This window comes from Typopeltis vanoorti, chromosome 5 (assembly GCF_054136105.1).
Source record: "Typopeltis vanoorti isolate ZY-2024b chromosome 5, IOZ_Tvanoo_1.0, whole genome shotgun sequence".
Classification (NCBI taxonomy): Eukaryota; Metazoa; Arthropoda; class Arachnida; order Uropygi; family Thelyphonidae; genus Typopeltis; species Typopeltis vanoorti.
Genome location: NC_143553.1, coordinates 135,954,581 through 135,978,324, shown reverse-complemented (window position 1 = coordinate 135,978,324; position 23,744 = coordinate 135,954,581). Strand labels below are relative to the sequence as shown.

Genomic DNA, 23,744 nt, shown 5'->3' with positions numbered 1-23,744 from the left:
TTCTGTCTGGAGGGAAAATGTATTGGAATATTAAGTGGAGTGTCGCTTTCTACATCTTTTTTTTTTGTTGTTGTTATTTTTTGGATATATCGAAAATGAAAATTTTATTTTTGTCAATTTTTTCATTCTTTCTCTCGCATCTGTGTTTCTTTTTTATTTCACTTTATATTTTTCTCTGTTATTCTTTGTTCTGTCTGTCTATTCTCTTTTCCTCTGCACGCCATCTTTTTTTTTTTTTTTTTTTTCCACACGAGAAAAAAAACCGGAAATGACTTCTCGCCTCTTTTTTCATTTAACCCTTTTTTCTCTGACGCCCCCCCCATAATTTCCGGATAGTATTCACACTGCAGACCAATCCAAAACATAACCAACAGTGCTGCAACGCATGCGCAAAGTTTCTTCCACATTAGTGCTCTCTTATATACAGTTGAGGAGAAGGGGACTGAGGGGGAAACGAGATTAATATAGAACTTAATTAAAAACAGTAAGTAAAGACAAGGCTAGGGCTCTGTTTAATTATCAGCCGACTTTCCGCTATGCTTCATGACTCATTCGTGTTTAATCGTGCCAACAAATGTTCGAATGAAAGGAGCAGTTAATATCACACATAGCCACAACTACCCGGAGAAAAGATGCGGTGGAGTGTATCGGTAGGAAACGGACGCGGGGGGGAAGAGAAATAAGGGGGTGAGAAATCTGTGGCCAGGAATAGACTAAGAAAACAACTACCATTTATCACACGCATACACTTAGTGGTCAATTAGATATCCATCACAGCAAACTAAGTTATTCTTAAGCCTAACATGGCGAGAGTCCTTCTGCTTAACAGTTGTTAGTAGAGAGCACCTCTAAACAATTATATTATCATTTACGCATGAAATAGGAAGGGAGGATTATATACCGTTTCCAAAAGAGCTTCCAGGAATGACATAACTATTTTAAAGTTAGTAGTAAGTTGGATATACCAGGGAATGGACTATACTATAGTGGAAACTGGATTTACAGTTTTCTGCTCCAAAAGGGGTGATCCCCCCCCCTTTAAACCGCTACGTAATTTACGCAAAAAGAGAACCTTAGTTTGTTCAACGTGTCAGAGACGGGAAAAAAGAGTAGCCACACTCTCTAATCTATGACACGTATTTTTTAATGTTATTACCAAACTGAGGAATTTCGCACATGTTTGTTTAATTCACGCCATAGATCTTTATTCGGATTTAGATCAGACAACTGAACTGGCAAATCCATCAAAATACAAGGTTGTTTTAAAACAGATCCTTCCACTGGAATCCTATTGAAACGTATCAAGCCTATTACCATAAATTTGTGTCAGAGTTGCTTTTTTTTTAATGCAAATCTCATTTAGATCGCTCATAAAAAACTGGAAACCTATAGAGCATTAGTCTCAAGGTTGTCTTTCTCATATCGAGGGAACATTTTTATGTCAACTATGTTGTCAAAAGTTGATTCCGCATTTAATTTCTCTCAACATCCTCTGCATACATTTTTTTTTTTAATTCAAAGAACACTTCATACTGAAGGTAGTCTTCATGTAAAAAAAAAAAAATGTGAATAAAATAAAAATCCTTTGGGTTTTTTGATGCTAACAGAATACTCTTTCTAAACTTATTATTTTTTTTTTATTAAAAATCCACGCATTCAAATTTATTATCTCTCCAATGGTTTTGATCCTGTTGTTTCTCAGCATTTACTGCTTAACAGCATAAAAATCCAAACACATCACTGTTTCCTTGAAGAAAAAAAAGCAAGCAGGAAAAATGACGAGGCCAAACCTTACTTAAAGACTTTAGCAGGAAACATTCAACCCAGAGTCGATCGTGTCAAGCAATCCAAAGAATGTATTTTGCCTATTTTGTCATAGGATTTCCAAATAGAAACACCTATTTAGAAATGCTTGACTGTAATGACATGGCAGGTTTCATTTCAAGGAAAATACTCTCTAATGCGTGGGATGTTGTCCAATAGGAGCTAGTGGATCTCAGAATCCAGGCAGGTGTTGCCGATCGAAGAATGGATACGAGGAATCCAAGCGAAACTAGAAAAACACATTTCTTGGGAACATTAAGTTAAATTGCCCTACTAACATTTCTTGCGTGTAGAAAGGCTCGTTTTCAATGAAAAAGAAGTTCTAATTTTAAACACACACAACTTCTGGGAATTAATGTTTTTTTTATACGTTTAAAAATGAATGAATTCTGCGTGTGACCTTCTTATAAAGTGTCACTTAATGACAGTATTTAAACGTACAGAGGCACTAATTAATCTGACAGTACCGAAAATGGTGGACTCCCATCCCTCATACATATAATAATAATTATTTATTTTAATATGACTTGAAAAGTATAAGAGTCCTAGTATTAGGCATGTGTAGAAGTTCCTTAAAATAATATGAAATATTCAAGTTATCTGAAGTATTACACCTTATTCGTCTCAACGATGTTGGACTCTTTATTTGAGTTTTGTATTAAAATAGAATATATTTTCTATAACATATAATAAATTGTTTTTTTTTTATAAAAATTAATTTCTAAAATTTCAAAAAGGTATGTTTTCTCCAGTTTAGTTGAAATTTATTAATACACCATTTTATTTTTCTATAGAATATATAATAAAATAATGGACAATGTAGGATCAAATGGATGTTTTAGGACTTCCAGGGTAACAAATGGCAATGCTGTAACCAATGAAGTTTTAACTGAGGCTCGGCTATTGCCGTTACCCAGCCATGGCTACAGCGTTTATCAAATGGATATTGTATAGCAACTGTAAATTGCATATACATATTTCTTTCTATTGCATGTATATTGTATAGCTACTGTTGCATACATCATTCCATTGCAAAACTTAACTTATATTATATTATATATATATTGCATTTTTATTTTTTTATATATATATTGCATTTTTATTTTTTTACTTAGTTCGAAAAAATCTTGCTCTAGAGACCGAACATGAAAACTTTTGCAAACCACTTCGGGCCTCCAAATAAGCTGGTCGATGTTATTCATCTCCTACACTTCATTGAGTCTTCTAACGCCTTTTATTCCCCGAAAAGAATTCAATTTCAACAATAGGAGATCTACTATTGAAATGAGAAATTCCCGCTTAGTCCGAAGATCCAATGCATTAATAATGATATAAAGGCGTTAGATTTTATTTTTTTAAAAAAAATCTGTATAGCATCGCGATGATTCCATTGTTGTAGATTGTCAGAAAACAAATTTATGTCCGATTTCATCAGACTGTAATATCGTGCAACGATAAAGAAGCAAATGGTGGAAGATCTAAATCCATATACATGAATGAAGCAAAAGTAACGGGATGTTACATGATATTTTTTGGTTCTTATCAACTCATTGTCATTCATTCCACAAAAAACCTATCTGTGGCATAGATTTTTTTTCTGGATTCCTTTCTATTGTTGCACTCCTCAGTAGATTCAGAACAAGGAATGTAGGCCTTACTGCTCAAGTAACAGGTCTCATACGGTCCAGAACAATTCCTTCTCCTAAAAAAACAAGCAAATTGGCCAGAAGAATACACGCAGTCAACATACAATAAAACTATTCTCAGACAGTCTGGATCATCCATAATTTAAAACAACCGCCCCAATAATGTGTCCCTACTGAACGCTTATAAACAAAACACGCACACAATCAACTCTTATTTTACAGACTAACTTTAAAATGTGATATAATAATCAATTAAATAGACTAAAAATTCAGTGAGGTTTGAACTCAAATGAGAAATCCAAGAACTGAATTTATGTTGTAGTATGCCTTGATTTAAACTCGTTATGACAAGTTTAGACATGTTCGAACCATTTTCAAACCATCGCTACATAACGTGAGAATTACGACATATACAAATTGGAATTAAGTGACATAACTGAAATTTTTACTACCGTTTTTAACAACAAAATAATAATAATTATTTTTTTGATCAATATTCGTTATTGAGGACAAACTGAAAGTAAACAAAATGGAACACAGAAAGACACAAGAGAAATAAAAACCGCACGCAAACAGATGTACTGATCGATAAATAGCTCTCCATTTATATGGATAGGATGGTGTTTTCTGAAGGAATTTTAAGTATCCCTACTTCCGTTCTATCTCCCCCCCCCCAAGCAAAGATATGTCTGATGGATCGATAGTTGCCTGTCTCAGACTGGTTGCTTTCAAGTCTCAGGAATCTACTTTTCAGGTTTGATAAGGTCTGGAGCAACACATTCTTGTTTCGAAGACGTGATGCTGTTACAGACATCGAAGAAAAAAAAAAAAGTTTTTTTTAAAAATTCATAAATGCGATACGATGTGTGATAAAAACTTGTTACGAAAATATCTGTTGATTTAATTTATTTGTAACTCGCTACTACTACTACCCAGACCGTCAAGGATACGGAAGGATGAGGAATTGTTATAAGCCTGCTGACGTTTAATGAGATCACTTTCTTTAAAAAACAGGCTAGAGAAGGATGCGGCAAAAGGATATTTAATTAATACCCTGATATCACGGCTCCTCGAAAAACCAACAAAAAAAAGCTGTTTATTAATATGTGATCTTTGTTGGAGTTTAACAAAAGTTCTAGCACGGTTTAATGTAATTTTTAAGAAAAGATTAAAAAAATAGAAAGAATACTTTAAATTATCATATAAACTAATAAATAAAAATTGTCATCTTTTAATTTTATAATAAAATGGCAATTTTTGAATTACACCAATTTAGTTTTTGTATAGAGAAATTAATAAAGTGATTCTGGAAAAGCCGGATAATGCAAATTAAATTAAAAAAATAAATAAATTGCCGTGTTTATATGTGGTCTTCGTTGGAGTTTAAATCAACATTAGATGCATTTTTTAATGCAAATTTTATGGAGAGATTAAAAACTAGAATTTTTTCTCTTCTAATATAAAATTATTATATATATTATTTATAAATCGTGATATATAACAAATTTAGATTCACACCATTTCACTTTCTATATAGAGAAAAATTAAATACCAGAGTATGCAAGATACAAGACAAATCAATATCAGACCAGTCTCACCGTCTAACAAAAAATTAAGCTTTGTTTTGCTAAATGCATCGTGCTCAAATAAACTTGTTTTATGATAACAATAAGAAATAAAATGAAAAGATGTGTGAACAGAAAAGTAATTTATATGAAAAGAGAGATAGATAGTAGTGACTGCATACAGTGAATGGCATCCTACCTTTACTAAGGAATCCATTCTTGATGAGCTGTGCTTGGATCAGGAGCCTCGGTAGGAGCAAACACATTGCTGACAGCAAATGCAACATAGCCGCTATCGGCCCGCCGTGTCTCCACATTGCTTTCAACCACCGGAAACACTTTCGACCTCGGAGATTTTGATATACCACCATTTCCGGTTCGTCTTCTCCGAGTTTGTAACCATCGTTGGCATGGTTCCCCACCTTCATCATAGCTGCCAACACGAAAAAAGGTAAGATCACTACTGCGGCTCCGATAAAAGCAACGTACGCATTGAGTTCGAAGTACGGCTGACCATCGGGTGGCCAAGGCAAGGAAATATAGCGGGTGAACCTCTGGATGCTGTTAGCGATGATGTAGATCTGGAAGGCAAGGGTGAGAATGCAGTACCATACCGACCACTGGCTATTCACACGTGGTTGATGACAAGCCATGGGGGAGGTCATGGACTTGTACCCCTTTAACAAGCGGGGCCCTTTAGTCGGTGTGACCATGGCAAACACTAATTAGTGTCGGTGTTACCATAAAGAGTGACTTCACGAAATAGATAAAAATCACTACGACAGAACTCACATTATTTGAATGGACACCTTAAGAAAATCCACTTTGGTAGACAGCAACTGAAAAGAGAAAGTGAAATATTTAATATTTACAATTTTTTTTCATCATAATTAATATTACTTATAATCCACACATGAACAGTCGAGGAAATAATAATAAAACAATTTTAATATTATTATTTGTACTACTTTTGTAATAGATGCAAATATTGCTGTTCATTTCAATTAATGCAAATCACTACTGCTGCCATCTACATGCTACACACACACAATCACATTTTCCCATTATATTGTTAAAAAAGCACAGAAAAAAAGACATGAAAATTACTTATGAATGACGTATAGTTACTTAATACAAGTTCCCATATACGAAATAATTGACATATTTTGTTTAATTCCAACATTTTTGATAAGTTCGTATACTTTTCATCCACTTCCGTTATTTCACAACCAAATTCTTCATCTGATTTATTCATTTGGCAAAAAACTATGTTTTAGTTTTGTTAAGCTAAAAAAAAAAGTTGGAAATCTACAAGAAAATCCCATTAAACTCAGCAGACTGCACAATACTGATTATTGCATGCCCTCGTTTGAACTGTATTGCTGCATGTAGGACGCCTCCTACAATATAAATGATCTCATATGCTCTTCACGTTATAATTTGGATTGCAAATTACAGAAATTCTATGAGAGCCATAGGGGTTGCGATAAAAAACTGAGATAATTCTTGGATGTTTAAACTTACCAACGCGGAAATATATCATCTAAATACGCACCTATCAACATTAATATTAATGTTTCAAAGGAGGAAATAAGAAAAAAAAAACATTACATTCTAAGATGTTAGCACTTCGTATAAAATACAAAACTTGTTTCATTTTCTTGTGTAGCATCTGACAGGTGTTTTCCTTTTTGTTTTTTTCTTCTCTTGAACTAAGGTTCATGTCTTAATTCACTTCCTGCCTTTACCGTGGTGAAGCTTACAGAAGATTCTAGGCTTTGTGGTCGTGTTTTCACCAACTTGACCATCAAGATAACACCCGCAGTTATTATGTGTACTTAGCAGAACTCACTCATTCTGTATCCAAGTCAGTCATTTTATCAAGCTATACGGTAGTACTCGAGACTCCAAGTTAAAACAACTTTACAGATGAAAAGACTGTGCTTGCTATATACCTGAGCGCACACACACACGCACGGTTAACAGAATTTTTATGCTAATATGTAGTTTTCTTTTCTTTTTTACCCCGATTTCTTTTATGTTTGAACCTTCGCCGAGCAGTTGCGAGGTCTTCACTGCATTAACAGTTTGAACCCACAACGGAAAGATGTGGGTTCAAATCCTCTTTCAGTAGACGACGAGTTGCTGATCGCATACGGTGATGGTGGCGTTCTGTCTCCCACTAAAAAAAGTCGCCGGGATCACCTCTGGTTTAAAACTATCAAACAAAATAGTGAACCTACTTGTTTTGCGTAGAGCCCAGTGTGGCATGAAAATAATGGTAGACGTTTCCCTCGAAGGAGACTATTGCGATCACTATGACACTGTTATAGTATATTTGATAATTGTCTGTATTCTTCTGTCCAGTTTGCCTGATTTACTGGATGAAAAACCTTCCACCTCCTTCTGATACCAACTAACTTACCTTTCATTTAAAAATATAAAAGAAAAAGTTCTTCGCGTCTCTAGACAAGATTGAGCCGCGAAGACGAGGACTTACAAAAACCCATTCTTAAGGGTGTGATAGATTTTGAAAGTCACTTGAAGCCGTTATTAAAATACAAATATAGAATGACGAAAAAAAAAAAAAAAGTCAATCCCCCTTAAAATAACTAATATAAATTTAAAATTTCGAGTCGATGGTGGCTTCAAATACATCTTGGAAGTGTGTTACTACTTAACAGTATTTTTTTTTCTTTCATTGTTCTTTATTTTATTTATCTAAATACAAGATTCTCAACCATAGTTCTCTAAATGATCCACCATTTCGATCTTCGTTTTTTCCCCTCAACTCTAAACGAAGTCATTGTACGCATCTTACCACAGAGCTACGACAGTTCGACTATTCTCTCTTTTGCAACAAATCAGGTGCTCTTAACAGCAAAAATATAACTGACTACTCTACTACGTGCAACCTACTGTTGCCATAGAAACATGTCGCATCTATCTTAGCCAACAAACAAACCAAACTATTATTTACAATAACTCGAGAAATTTTCACATTAAACTTAAATTCCTTACTGGCTTTCGGAACTTGAATCAAAAAAATGTCCCCCCCCCGCAGTATTATTTTATAGCCCTTAACCTAACTCGGTGTCCTCCTACGGCTACAATTAAAATACAAGACACAATGGCACGAACATATTGGAGTTATTGTTGTCATAGCAACAAACGATTACATTGTTGTGTAGTAGAAATTGTTGAACGGAGAGAAGTAGGGGGGGGGGGAGTACCACCTAGTGAAACTAATTTATGGTATTTGTGAACATAGTTATGTGAATGAGTAAAGGTTTAACCTATATAATTGGCATGCTATTGGTAATGAGTACAGCGTCCACAGAGAGCGATTTCTAAACATGCATCTAAGCAAGAATAATTCCGAATATTGTTCAACACACATTTTGTGGTTTTATCATAATTACTTGCTTCTAAATTATGTATTAGTTGCTGTAATTTATACGTATTGTGTTTATTAGAAGGTAGCAAAGAGGATATACATAGGAGTAATATGAACATGCGCTCATTAATTTTTAATAATTAAAAAAAACTTTAAACGTACTCCATTTTGCTATTTAAAGTCATGAATAAAACATTTATAATTTATTTATATTAACGAGTATCACTTTTCCTTCTTGTTCTGATAGTTCATTTCTTTATTCTACAACATCATTCTCATGTCAACAGCAACGCAAAATACCCTTATATAATAGTCCTCATACAGACTGGCTTAAAGGGGCGAAACAAGAATGCTTTCCATCTTCCCCGTTATCTGAACAGGACAGTGTAGGGATAAGGTGTTCTTGAGCTATTAAATTAAAGCTCTGATCATGGCAGGAGGGTAACAGCAATAGCCGAGCCTCAGTTAGAACTTCATTGGCTATAGCATTGCTATCTATTTATTTATTACCCTTCCAAAAGGTATTAATCACTGCATCCTTATAAGGACTGGCTTAAAGGGGCGAAGCTAGAATGCTTTTCATATTCCCCGTTATCTGTAGAGGACAGTGTAGGATAAGGTGTTATTGAGCTATTAAAGCTCTGATCATGGCAGGAGGTAACAGCAATAGCCGAGCCTCAGTCAGAACTTCATTGGCTACAGCATTGCCATCCATTACCCTCCAAGGGTATTGGATTGAATGTATTGGATTGAATGAATCAATCACCGCATCTCACGGTCGATTTACTTAAAAATAGAATGATAAATATAAAAAAAGGGTGTTTTTTATTATACTATTTATTAATATATTCCGCGTTATCTGTAGAGGACAGTGTAGGATAAGGTGTTATTGAGCAATTAAAGCTCTGATCATGGCAGGAGGGTAACAGCAATAGCCGATAGCCGAGCCTCAGTCAGAACTTCATTGTTGGCTACAGCATTGCCATATTTAAAGGTAAAGCCGTCTCTAAAAATTCGGACGATCCCTAGGCCACTCAATCGTGGGCGAAAGACCGTCCATCTCAGCATTGGCCTTCCACCCACACGCCACCACCGAGCCGAACCGCTCAAATTCCGAGGAAAATAATTCACCGACAAAGCCCCCTCAGCGGGCCGTGCCGGAGAACACTCTCCCCGGAGACTCAAATTGCTCCCTTAAGGCAAAAACCCTAAGAGAGCGAACTCAAAAACTCTCGAATCTCATCACCCAAGGGGGCAACAGCAACAGCCGAACCTCAGTTAAACTTCATTGGTACAGCATTGCCATATTAAAAGGTAAAGCCGTCTCTAAAAATTTGGACGATCCCTAGGCCACTCATTCGTGGGCGAAGGACCGTCCATGTCAGCGTTGGCTCCACTCAGTGATGGCCTTCCACCCACACGCCACCACCGAGCCGAACCGCTCAAATTCCGAGGAAAATAATTCACCGACAAAGCCCCTCAGCGGGCCGTGCCGGAGAACACTCTCCCCGGAGACTCAAATTGCTCCCTTAAAGCAAAAACCTTAAAAGAGCGAACTCAAAAACTCTCGAATCTCATCACCCAAGGGGGTAACAGCAACAGCCGAACCTCAGTTAAACTTCATTGGTACAGCATTGCCATCCATTACCCTCCAAGGGTATTGGATTGAATGAATCAATCATCGCATCTCACGGTCGATTTACTTAAAAATAGAATGATAAATATAAAAAAAGGGTGTTTTTTATTATACTATTTATTAATATATTATTTTTTAAAAAAAATAAATAAAAAATTAAAAACTAACAAGCATTCTTTAATTGAATGGAAAATATAATAGTATTTCCCCCTCCCCCTCACTTCGAAAATTGAGAGGAAACACGTGATTTAGCATTTTGCTCCTAGTATTCAACACTGAATTGCAATAATCAATGTTTAAGAAAGAACAAAAACATTCAAAATTTTAAATTAAAATACAAAATTCGAAAATTAAAAGATTATAATAAGTATTAAATTTAATTATGTTATTGTAAATTTATTTAGATTTTTAAAATAATGGCATATTTTTAATTATAAATCAAATTTAGAAATACACCTTTTTTATTAACTTAACTATTTTTTATATAAGCTTCCCTTTCATAAAATAATTATGAGGGCGCCAGTACACAGGAGCTGTTTTCCTAGACCTATCTAAAGCATTTGATAAAATCTGGCATTTTGGACTCCTGCACAAACTTATCTCAGCCGGCATCTCACTAAAAATGGTTCATCTAATCCGTTCATATCTTCAGAATAGATCAATGCAAGTTAAAATTAACGGTTCTATATCGTCCCAGCGCCATATCTTTGCTGGAGTGCCACAGGGATCTCTACTGGCTCCATTGCTGTTTTCTGTATACATGTCAGACATCCCTCACAATCCGATGACTTCCATTTTAGCGCTGTATGCGGACGATACGGCAATACTAACCAGATCCCTCAGACCCCACTTCGTTACTAGAAAGCTTCAAGAAAACATTCTAAAGCTGGAGGGTTGGTTCTCTAGGTGGAGATTGGAAGTCAACCCCCTGAAAAGCTCAGCGGTTCTTTTCTCAAAAAGGCCAATGTCTCCTGCAGGAGATGTGTTACTATTCAATACTAAAATTCCCTGGCAGACAGAAACAAATTACCTGGGTGTAATTCTCGACAAAAAGCTATCTTTCAACCAACATATCAAGTCTGCATGTGCAAAAGCATCTAAAGCCATAGCTCAGATTTACCCGCTAATTAATAGAAATAGCAAGCTCAGCAACAGAATCAAATTGCAACTTTACCAGATGACGATTCGTCCCATAATCACCTATGCCTCTCCAGCCTGGAGCCACACCTCTAACGCTAACATTATCAAGATTCAGCGTGTGCAGAACAAGTGCTTGAGAATGATTCTGAACGCCCCGTGGTATGTTAGAAACAGCCAGCTCCATAGAGACACAAATATTCCATATATTCTCTCTTATCTACAATCCTTAGCTTCCAAGTTTTTTCTAAAGACGTCCACACACCCCAATGATTTGATTCAACAAGCTGCAGCATATGAGCCAACGGACATATTCAAATATAGAAGACCAAAAACTATATTAGCCTCCTATAACGATGCATAATCTCCATGCCCATTCAGGGCGAGCAAACTGCTCGTAAATTTTACCCTCACTGTAACCACGACAGATAGCGGGGAATATGAAAAGCATCTTGCTTCACCCTTAAAGACATAAATGTCAATTGTCAATTGTCAATAATTATGAGATTCGTTAGTTGTCAATCACTTATGAAACTTCGAGGTTTTCCAGCAGTCCATTACTATGGATATTTTATCCTTCTATTTTTTCCCCCCGTTCAACTTAATATGTACTCTTCTTGAAGAGATCATTTTTGGGTTGATGATTTTTTTTCTTTTTCATTAGGATGATCAAAATTTCTTGCCTTCCTATTATTAATCCACAGAATTAGTGTCCGCCCTGTTTAGGCTTCACATCCCTAAAAAAAAACTCTTGTTAATTTGAGATTAGGTACACCCACCATCAAGAGTTTTTGATCACGAAAATGTAGCTCTGCCCATATCTATGGGGATAAAAAGGGGGAAATGACATTTTTTATGTGACTGTAGCCATTGAGATAAGATAAAATCTTCGATGTATGTAATAGACAAATAAATGAAGAGCTCCAATATTAACGTTACATAAAAGATATCAGCTTAAATCTTAAGATATAATACATAGAATCGAAAGAAGAGGAAATAAAGAAAGAAAAAAAAATTTAACTTCGTAAGATAAAAAATAAATAAAAAAGCGGTCAGAGGAAAACGTTTTCATCAATTGCAAAAAAAAAAAAAAAAAAAATTTAAATCCTCCAATAAACACTCTCGTCTGAGTATGAAGCCTAAAGGACTTAACTATCGGAAGTACAATAAAACCAACACATGAAGGAAATGCTCCCAATTACCCTACACCATTGCCGTGTCTAAATCACCAAAGGAAGGTCATCATACTGTGGCGACATCCATTTCGGAACACAAGAATTTGGCGACACTGTTACGTACAGTAGATGAAACACATTCGACATTATATCCCCCTCCATCAAATATCCGAAATGGTGTGTGTGTGTGTAAAACATTATTTACGATGTTCCATATGTTCTTTTCCTTCCTTAGTACAAAAGGCTATACACGTGTCTTCCGCTTCATGCCAATCAATACTACAGTGTCAAAACATATGTCGCTAGGTGGCGCTGTACAGCCACTCCCACAGCCAAACCCGAGGGGTAAAAAAAAAAAAAAAAAGATGACATCGCGTCACTCTTATCTGTCTTTTTTTTTTTTTTTAAAGAGATTTATAAGGACATTTTAAATATTCCAGCTGTGAACAGCGCACCTGTTGTTTATTAAATCGAAACACGAAGCAAAAAGGCTTTTAAAAATACACCAACAGGCTCTATTGAAACTGATTAAACAACTAGTAACCATAGTAACCGAAATAATATCTTTCAGAGGAATAAAGACATTTCTTGGAACTAACTGTTCGATCTAAAAGTAGGAAATAGACCCGCAAGGAAGCATTATTTTTCTAGGATGAAGTAATATTTATCTTTAAATAAGCTAAAGGTTTGATGTGTGGAAAAAATAGAAAAAAATACGACTTAAGTTAATATATAAATGTGGTGATGGATTTTTTATTTATTTATTTTTTTAAGAAGAAGCATCAAGTTCGCTGTTTAATTATTTTTATTTACTGTCAAATTTATTTACCATTTTAAAGAGAATATTCTCGTATAAATGTACATAATTCATTCGAATTACGTATATTTTAAATTTTTTTAATATAGTATTTCATAAATTTAACAGATACTGAATAAATGATATGTTAGAATATATATTAAAATAAAATAAAAAGTAATTTATAGGGAAACTTTGTAAAGATATTTCATTCTTGCAATTCATTATTTTAATCAAAATTTTAAATCTATCAATTCGAATATTTAATTTCAATTTTAAACATTAAGATTTAAAACAAAAAATAATCCTTTAAATTGTAAAAATGTTTTTGACGTTTTAATTTTGGATTTTGCAAATTAAAAATATTTAATCTATGGGATTTAGATTTTGGGATACGACATTATTTGAGGCACTAAACTATCGACTTGTCAGTATCTCTGGAGCGGTCGTGAAGACTGAACAAGCTGGAAAGAGGCTACATACAAAAATGCGTTGACAGAGATCCATAGTTTGTAATGAATGGCATGGGTTTATTAGTCAACCCATGCTATTCGTTACAAACTATAGGGAAGGTCGTGTTTGAGCAACTTGCTTACATTCTATAACAATGTTACCATTGAACTAGACAAGGGGAATGGATGCACCATGATACTTTTGGATTTTGCTAAGGGTTTTGACAGAATACAGGATGGAAAACTGTTGCATAAATTAGAGAAAATGGGTTTGGGTTATACAATATTAGCGTAGATACGAGGATGGCTAACTGACATATAAGTGGAGGGGTATTACTAGATTACTTTGGCCGGATCTGGTCTTTGGTTTTCGTGATGAAGCTGCTGCGGAGGGGGTGTGCAAAGGTTAAAAGATCATCAAGGATCGTGGAATGTAGATTATGAGGACGGATTGAGAATTTATGGACTGAAACAAAAGAAAGAGGCGTGATATGATTGAGACTACAAACTTTTGAAAGGGTCATACACGATTCCAGTTGATGAGATTTTTCAATTTATGGAGGGTGGGGAAAGGACGAGAGGGCATTCTTGGAAGCTGAGAATGAAGGCCGCCAAGAAGGGTGTGATTTTTCTCTCATAGGGTGGTGCGTGATCGGAATGGATTGCCATTGAATGTTGTGAGTGCAAGCAGTGTGAATGAATTCAAGAATAAGTATGATAGCTGGTGCGTGTAGTATGTGGCTTTCCTCGATGAGTTCCTTACTACTTGAAGGTCTCCGATAATAATGACAATAATAAAATACTTTGAAACATTTTATTTTATTATTATTTATTTATTTTTGTATATTTGTGAAAAAACACGAATATTCATTAGAATTTTAATAAGCGTCGCTTTTAGAGACTTAAGTTTGAGAACTGTGGGAAATTGTTGCTTCTGACCTTTACTAAACTAAACGACTGTTCTCCAGGTGGTATGTCCATAACTTCGCCCGAAACTTCATTCAAATAATGAAAACAGCAAAACATAGCATGTTTTGTTACATTCAATTTAAATGATATATTTAAAGATATTGTTTATATTTCTGTGAATTTTCCATAAAACTATATTTAATTTTTATTATTAAAAATAATAAATTATAGATTAGACATTTTTTATCAAAATACGTTTTTAAAAAAAATTAAATCTTAAATACCATTATATTTTCCATATCGATTTTATATAAAATATTATTATACATCCTTGAATGCCTAAATTTAGAGAGAACTACTTGAAAATTTTTCTTCCTATCTATTGTTTACCGAGTAAAAGATTCGAGTTATGGATTTTTGGAAATCGTCATGAACTAAAACAACTGTTTTTTTTTTCTCTCTTTCTTTATACATGTACTAAAAGCGTTGATCATTTCTTTTCTTTCGGAGCACATACACATATATGTATAACTTCCGGTAAAACACAGTTGGAGTTTTATTTGATTATCATCGATCGGATGGTCCATATTTGTTATTTTCTGGAGTTTTAGAGCAATATACGATGTTCCTACTTGAATATTCCTTCAATAAACTGAATTTTATTATTATTTTTACTACATCTTTTCCCCCTCAATAGCTGCCAACATATTCATCATTATCCATCTTCGAAAACGATCGCCACGCCATCTGGTAGCTTTTGAAGTGTGTAGCGAAAAGGTATGATTCCTTGGAAGAATTAAAACAGATTACTTGGGGCTGAAACCACGTGATCAAATGTGTAGAAAAGTTGTGGAGGGGGAGGAGGAGGAAAGGACTGAAGCTTCATCTGCTACTAGTCTACTGTTTCGAACGACATAATATCTCAGATGCAAAAGCACACAGTTTAAGACTACACAGTAATTTGTCGAGAAGATAGAGTTTTACGAGAGGACAAAATGCTCTGTACACACGGCACGTAGTCTCATGAGCGCACAGCGTATTGATCAAAAAGATGGCTGCGCAGACGAAAAGAAAATTTTACTCTCCATCCTTAACACACACACACACGTATACTGAGAAAGACTTGGTTTGTTGATCAAGAAAGAAAACAGAATATGCCAAACTACGGTATAATATGACTCGCTTATTTTTATTGTTTGGTTTACTACTCCTGGTTCGACGGCAATGATATTACGAAGGCGCATACCGCGTGTACATTTTGTATAACCTAATGTGTGTACACGTGGGCGGGATTATTTGTTCTTGGAAGAATGCTCCGTACATTCCGCTTCTGTTGTCCACACTGATTGATTTTCGCAGTTTGTGAAATCATAAATTCTATGTCCTTTTTCAAGCAAGAAATTCGTTTGTCGGTAGTTCAAATTATATGCACTGCCTTAACAAAAGTATTGGTGTTACTGGGAGGAAAATTATTAAATGGCATCAGTTCTGACTAATGCTGTTTATTACTGTACGAGATTAATCCTCATATTTTTTAAAATTCTTATATAAATAATATTATTACTTAAATATGTGCCTTTAGAATTGCGATAGAACTATTTAGTAATAATGAACACCAAAATCCCTATATTCTAGCCAAGCAAGGAAAATGATGTGCTAAAAAAGATTATACATGGAATATTTGAATTTATATTCCCTTTTTATGAATTAACTTATTAATTCTCATTTTAACTAGTTATCCCCTCCAGAAAGATGTCACTTCGTTGCAATAATATTGCATTTCATTAGAATTTAACAGAAATCGGGGGAAAAGATGGAATCGATTGGTTGTATTTACCTGTATTTATCGATACTTGGAAAAATTCCAATAGGCTTTACACGTAAATGCTGTGTTTTGTGATAATAGATTTCCAACAAGACAGGAATAGTTAAACAGCAATGTCCACAATACACACTTCAGGTGCATTCTAATATATTGTTAATAGCGAAAAAAACCAGTCTTTGTATGAATTAGTACACTTATAGATGAGTCATAACGAACGATTTCATTCGAGTTAGATTTGCAGGCGTAAAAATATTTTTAAAATAAATTCACTTTATCTAAGTTAATATTTGCGTCAATATGGGTTAAGTGGAGTTGAGAATGGAAGAAATTTTGAAATGCTTCATAATAACAGAACGATGAAAACTGAATTTTATTGAGCAACTTTACTATTATCTTAAGGTATATGATGAAGCTTGAAATCTCTCTCTCAGAACATCTACCCTTAATCCATTCTGTCTCATTCTTTTTTTTCTTGGATTATTTAGGTTTCGCACGTGGTATGTTTCTAAAGCACCACTCATTAGAAAGGGTCCATTAGCGAAGAAATTGGATGGAAAGACATACAGCACCTCTTACCTAGCAACGAACAAAAGACCCGCACCAACATCCGGTTTTCCTAATGCAGTTCAATCCTCCATGTGTGTGTGTGTGTGTGAGAGAGAGAGAGAGAGAGAGAGAGAGAGAGAGAGAGAGAGAGAGAGAGAGAGAGAGATGCTCTTTACCACTATTGCAACCGATGATAATGACCCATGGCCATTTAACGTTCCTTGTCTTTGTAACGGCCGTCATTCAAAAGGGTGTGTCTTCACCAGTTTGTCAGTAACTTGGAATGTGTCTACTGCTGTCTTCTTATATGCGCTCAGACTCCTTAAGGGGGAGGGGAGGGACTTCTAATCTCAAGGATCACTTGGACGGATTTGATCGAGATATAGTGATATATTTGTCGAGAGAGAGAAAGATGAATGAACGATGCATCAAAGTATAAAAAATGGAGTGCAAGGATAAAAAGCCAAGTTTAACACTAGTAAAAAAAAAGTAGCTCAATCCTCCCCTCCCCCTTTACAAGTGAAATTATCCCCCAGAAAACCCCCAACTTATTTAACTGAAGCAACATCAGGTAAGTTAGTAACTTTTGAACAATTTTTCCCTATTCATTCAAGACAATGATAACTCAGTAGGGGACAGTACAGGCGTTGTTGATGTTAGTAAAGTTAGGTTTTTTTTTTGAACACCTTGTTCTCCTTGAGTGTTTATTATTCAAGACCACGTTTCGCCAGCCGTTACGGACCCCAGCATTCGCAGTGAGTGTAACGCAAGTAATTTATTGCTAAATTCCCACTTATCTAACTGTATAATCAGCATTATTTGCAACCATTAAGGAAGACGATAGTAAAAGGTTTATGGCCCATACGCGAAAGGAATGGATTTGTCTTCCAAGAAATGACAGGGGGAAAAAAAAGGAAAGAAAGAAGGTAAAAGTGCTCATTCGACCGTATCACAAAGAGAATAATTTCTGGAAGGGGGGGGGGAAATGGAGGGAAGACGTATCGCAAAAGATAACGGGGAAATCTAAAGGGGTGGGTGGGATAGTTACGCATGCCATAGAAAACTTGGAGAAAGAAAGTTTCTAATACACCTTAACGGGGTGATAAGTACGTGTTGTTGGTAGCGGACGGCGTGTTTTATACTTCCCCAAAGACTCTCAAACTCCATAAACCAAGTGGACCAAAACTTACTACTTTTACCGGTCCATTACGCAGTAGTTAGTGAGTGGACCGCTAGGTGGCGCCCTTCACTGAATAGTCCCGATTACATACCAGATGTGTTTAGATGACTTATCTGGTCCGAAATTGGGTTTTTTCCTTTTCAACCCCCCCCTACTCTTTTTTTGCTGCATCTATTTTTCCGGGTTAAGTTCTTTAACTGGGATAATAAGGGGGGAAATTAAGTGACGCGTGCAAATGACACCCCATGTGATATGACGTCACTCCCATGTGTCTGTCACATGCTCGATCTACTGACAGCAGAGTCGTTTCTGCTCTGATAGTAAAGAGGGATTCGCAACCCCTCATCGCTCACACAACCTGCAATTATTTAAGAAACGTCTCGATGGGTAAGCATTTTTTTTTTTTTTTAATAGAACTGTCAGTTGGACATTTGAAATGTGGAACAAAGTAATGGTACTTCTACCGAATGGTGGCCTCTCCGCACACACACTGCGGACGCAGAATTCTCTTCCTGTAAAAAGTACACAGTGATATGAGGGGCGAGCTGGACAGAAGAGAAAGAAAGATGACGAAATGAACATAAGGAATTGTTTGTAACCGTTGACGTAGCTAAGACTATGAGGTCAGCACATTATAATTGGTTAATTGTGTGTTCATCGGCTGGTTTGTCTTGAAAAAAAAAATTAACATCACAACCACTGTATATGACAGTTTAACTTATACTTGAAAAATCATTAAATATTTCTTCATTTTATCATGATATTTCTTTATAAACATGCCAGTATATTATAATTTAGAATTGTGTTCACCGGTCTGTTGATCTGATTTGCTGGATGAAAAAAAAAAAACCTTCCATAACCGTATAAGACATTGTAATTCATCCTCGCTTAAAAAAAAAAAAAAGAAATCATTATAATTTCTTGCCATCCTAGACGGAAAGGCCAATGTCGCGTCATCTTGGCGACTGCGATAAGAAGCCGCTGAGGAAAAGAAAAAAAAAGAAAGATAAAAGATGGAGAGAAAAGTGAGAAAATGGACGGAGGAAAGAGAAAACCCAAAACGAGGCAAAAGAATTGGGGGAAGCAAAAAAAAAAAAAAGGAAAAAAAAAGACTAACAAGATGCAAATAGTGCATTTCCCTAATTGATACTAAGGGGGAGCCACCACAGTAATCAGGTGCGTCAATGTGTAAAGATGCAAACATACAGAGAGAAAAACTTGACAGTAGTTCGTAAGCCTTGCTTCTTTCGCTTATGCGATTGATATCGTATCACAATACAGTTAGACTTTCTCCCAATCATTGTGCTCTCGCTCAGTCAGCTGATCTGGGATTGCTCAAGCACTGAGACATCAGCCAGGCACTCACTTATTTAGTAATGAGAGGGGTTTGATGCCACTCGCGTACTAACCATTTCTTTTTCGCTCATATCAATCGATCTTGGTGTATAAGACTAAATCAACGGAAAATAAGTGGGGGGGATGCAAGGCAACAAAAACTAATGAATGTTTCATGAGCAACGGTCCCTCTGATTCTCCTCTACCCCCCCCCCCTCCCCCAACCAGTAAACGGGATAACTTTACCTTCTTCAAGAAAACATTCCTCGCCAGTCGTGTTTGCAGCTCCTCGCACATCCTACCACCGACACTAATGTCATTTCTGGTCCTAGGAAGACAAGTATTCTCCCCCCCCCCCCTAAAATCCCCTCTTCGCAGAGACTTCGTTATGGAAGGAAGATGTGTCTCCGGGCGACTTGACACCCGAAGAAAGCTTGTCGGGGATGAATTGGTTTTGTAAAATGCAAGTGTCATGTTAACCAACAGACTCACTTGATAAAAGGAAAGATTTCAAGAGGTTAACATCACCCCCTCTCTTTCCTTAAATTAATAGGGATTAGGTAGGGTCTTTGAAAGGGATAAATTTCAAGACTAAAAAAAAAAGTGAGTCAAAGTTTAGGCTTAGCGACATAAGCAAACAAAATCACCTCTGGAAGGCGATTTTTTTTTTTTTTATCCTCAAATAAATTAGTCGTTACAACAAACATCATTTCAAATGCAGTTTACAAAGTCATCTGGTAATTTTTTAAGAGTAACATTTTAAAAAAAATCCAAAATTGTCAAGCAGTTTACTGGAAAGAATCAAAGATAACTTGAGGACCGGTCAGACAACTGCCGGAGGCTTTTTAATTTTTCGAAGTACCATCAGTAACCTGATCATATTATTGATATACAAGTGTTCTTTCTTTTGTGTGGAATTTTCTAACTATTAAACATCTTTGATTGTATTAAAATAATATAATCGATTCCTGTTTCTATCTTCATAAATCCGAATGTTAATTTCTGATTGGCAGCATAAAAATTAAAATTTCTTGACAGTAATTTCACCTTAAGTTAACACAAATTCTTTATTTGTTAAAAAAAAAAAAAAAAAAACATTCAAAACGTCAATTAATTGGATGCAAGAAATAATTGCATTGATTTTTTAAAAAAGTGTAGCTATAATTTTAATTAAATTTTATAAATTATCAAATTGTTATTTCATATATATTTATTTTTATATATAATTATTGATACAAATATATTTCTTATAAAGTACTTATTTTATAAGAATATAAAAGCATATATTTAGTAGAATAAAAATCCTGTCTGTAGACATAGGCAGTAAACATGTCAGAAAAATACAACTGCACTGTAACATTAAGTCCTTCAATGAATTATTGATTAAGATAAAAATAATAATAATAAAATATGATGCAAACTACTTAGGCCTAAAAGTTGGGAACCTGCCATAACTAGCAGCCGGAAACCAAGAATTTGATAAATTATAATAAATGCACTACTTAAGTTTCAGACAATGCAACTAAAGAACAACATGAGTCGATAACATTGACTTTATTGTGCGTTTTGGGTTTTTCCTTTTTTTTTTTTTTTTTTTTTTTATATCCTTGATGTTTGTTTTAGTTTTTTTTTTCTCTTTCAATTAGTTATCTAATTAATGTTTCTGTATTCCTTTTAGGTATACAATTTAGTCTCGGATTTGTGCGTTTTATCTGTTGAAAGCTAAAACGAAAAACTTGAAATAAGACAAGTTGCAAAATTTCTTGGCAAAGTGCCAAGCACGGAAAGTAGACCGTTACGAGTCTGCACTTTCAAAATAAACAGAAAATAAAAGTCTAGAAAATTGCATAGTTTTATGAATGTACTTAACAGATTTCGAAATTTAATTTTTCCTACTGACATTTATACACATCGACAATGTCGATTTATTTTATTGATTTCAATTCAGCACCACGTGACCTCAAACATGTATGTTAAAATGAAAAGTAGCTATTTCTCTTTCTCGCTACACTTAAGACACTGTGTTCGTATTCCATTTTTCTTTATATTTTCCATTATATTCCCCCCCCCCTCTTTCCAGTCTTTTATGGAGTTTAATACTCTTAGTATCGAGTGCTCTAGGGCAGGTTCTTGACAACCTTGTAAGTCCATAAATGCTAACAGTACGTATAAATAACAATAGCTGTCCTTGTAAGTTCGCTTTAGACAGTTAAAGCTGCCGAACTGCATGGGGAGTTTGATTCCCTCTTCCATCCAGTAATTGTCGGTATGTTTAAAAAAAAAAAGACTTTATGGGAGGGTTTTGAAACATTGCCAACGGTTCCACAACTTTGAAATGACATTTACAGCTTCGCAATTCACCAAGTTAATAATAATGTCCGATATTTGTAAGACAGTGATATGTAAACGACGCCATTTTTTTATGTTGATAGAAATTTACTTGTTGCTATGCCTACATTTGATTTGAATCAAACGATATTGTCTATTGCGCGTGAAATAGAGTGAAAATCTACAAGTCAATTAGCGCGCGCTTTGTATCAACAATAAAACCCAGACTACGTTTTGCAAACTACAATGAAATTAATCATCAACAATGACTTGAAGGGTTGTAAATATCCAGATTAAATCTAAGAGAAATAAAAGTAATTTTTGATAAGACATATGTTTTTCTGCAAATCTGTTGCGAGATATTTTCTTTAAGTGATTCCATACTTGCTGATTGAAGTACAGAAAAACAAGGTTGATGAGTAGACAAATATTTAAAGAATTGCATCACTTGTTATCAGCTACATATTGCGAGTGAGCTCAATTCAAAGCAGAAAAATCACAAACATGCCACTTTACAGCCATGCTAAGCTTACTGAAATGCACGAGTTTACTAGCGCGCGCAGTCCATTTCAACAATTAAACGCGAGATTTCTAACGAGTATTGTAACAATATCTGTGCCTTGGTGTATTTCTTGTTGCTAGGAAACGGACTTCATTGAAGTAAATATTCATTGTCGATGTCTATTTCGTTGTTTAACAGAAGTTAGCTGATTTGTAGCAGCATGAGGTTGGTTATTAGGTTAACAAACGTTTAAGACAAATTCAAAGCAAAAAATTAATAAAATAAAATAAAATAGCAATTTACTGACAACAAAAGAAACTTAAAAAGGGAAAACCAAGTTTATTTTCATGAAATGCAAAGAGATTTAATTGCTTCCAACATCTTTTCCTGAGACTCCGTACGCAATCCAGCTTCTATGTTGCTACCGCTTATTCGCAGGGAGCATAGTCAACGACGGAGAAGCATTACGGCGGTGTTCAATCAATACCCGGCTTCGTCAATTGCCTCTGTATAACAGCCGCAATCAGACGTGTAGGGAGAGGAAAAAAAAAGAGAAAGAAAGAAAACGAAGCAAGGAAAATCTTAAGAAATCGTTTCACTGCTTCCGTAATATCTTAGAGATCACAAGGATTAACTCTACCCTTTCTGTCATCGTTCACAAATCTAAATACATCACTTACCTTTGAAAAGCCAAAGCGTTACGAAGCACTTCCCCGTTGTGGAAGTCTTCCGGCTACCTAGGCAGTCCGGCGAAGAGCACTACATGCGGCGGCCATATCCCCAGCTCACCAGAATCACCAAGATGTTACCAAGGAAACGGTGGCGTTCTTTGTCAAACTATACCCCCGTCAGTACTGGTCCCGATCTGTCCGCCACCTCTCCCTGCTCACTGTGCTATGGTCTCGTGCTAGGCAGCAGTCTCCTGACCTTCTGTCGACCAGGAAGAGATTCAGGAAGTGGAACGTACCATTTGGAAGGAGGGGACGGAGGGATCAAGAATGACAGGAGCACCAATGGTTAGAATTTGCCATTGGAAATCGAGTGCGTTTAACAGATGGGAGGAATATAAAGGGATTTAGGTTTTTCAGGGGTGGTTTCTAATAGAGTTATGGTTCTGATAACATAGTCTGTGATCTTTACGGGGTTGTTGGTACGTCTTGGAATCGAAATTTTGTATTCCCTACGTTTTAAAGGGATAAAAAACAAATAAGGGTAGAACGCAATGAGTGATGCGAATTATTGCAAGACAATTTGTTTTTCCCTCTTCTGTTCCTCACCTCTGGGGGGGGGGGGGCTAGAATGACAATTCATACTCGTAACCCTGTTCTGATGCTTGTTCTCCAACTGACATTGGGATCCTCAACAGGAGAACAAAAATTTGATTTAAAAAAAAAAAGAGTTGGAATCTATGGCATCAGAGTTTGGCAGTTAAGTTTCACGAACTTAAATAATTATGACCCATTAGTTGGCAATGTTTATGTATAATTAGAA

The 23,744-nt window shown here is 35.5% G+C and overlaps 1 protein-coding gene across 1 annotated transcript in view; it reads right to left on the bottom strand.

Annotated features, from left to right (window-relative positions):
• LOC150106844 (uncharacterized) overlaps positions 1-23,119 on the bottom strand; it is a 35,444-nt gene extending 12,325 nt beyond the window's left edge. The window contains exons 1-2 of the mRNA XM_090392760.1: positions 22,934-23,119; positions 5,235-5,874 (exon numbers count right to left, since the gene is read on the bottom strand). Of these exons, the coding sequence (XP_090248886.1) occupies positions 5,235-5,748 (514 nt within the window). The 5' untranslated portion in view covers positions 5,749-5,874; positions 22,934-23,119. The remainder of the gene's footprint in view (positions 1-5,234; positions 5,875-22,933) is intronic.
• Between the last annotated feature and the right edge of the window lie 625 nt (positions 23,120-23,744).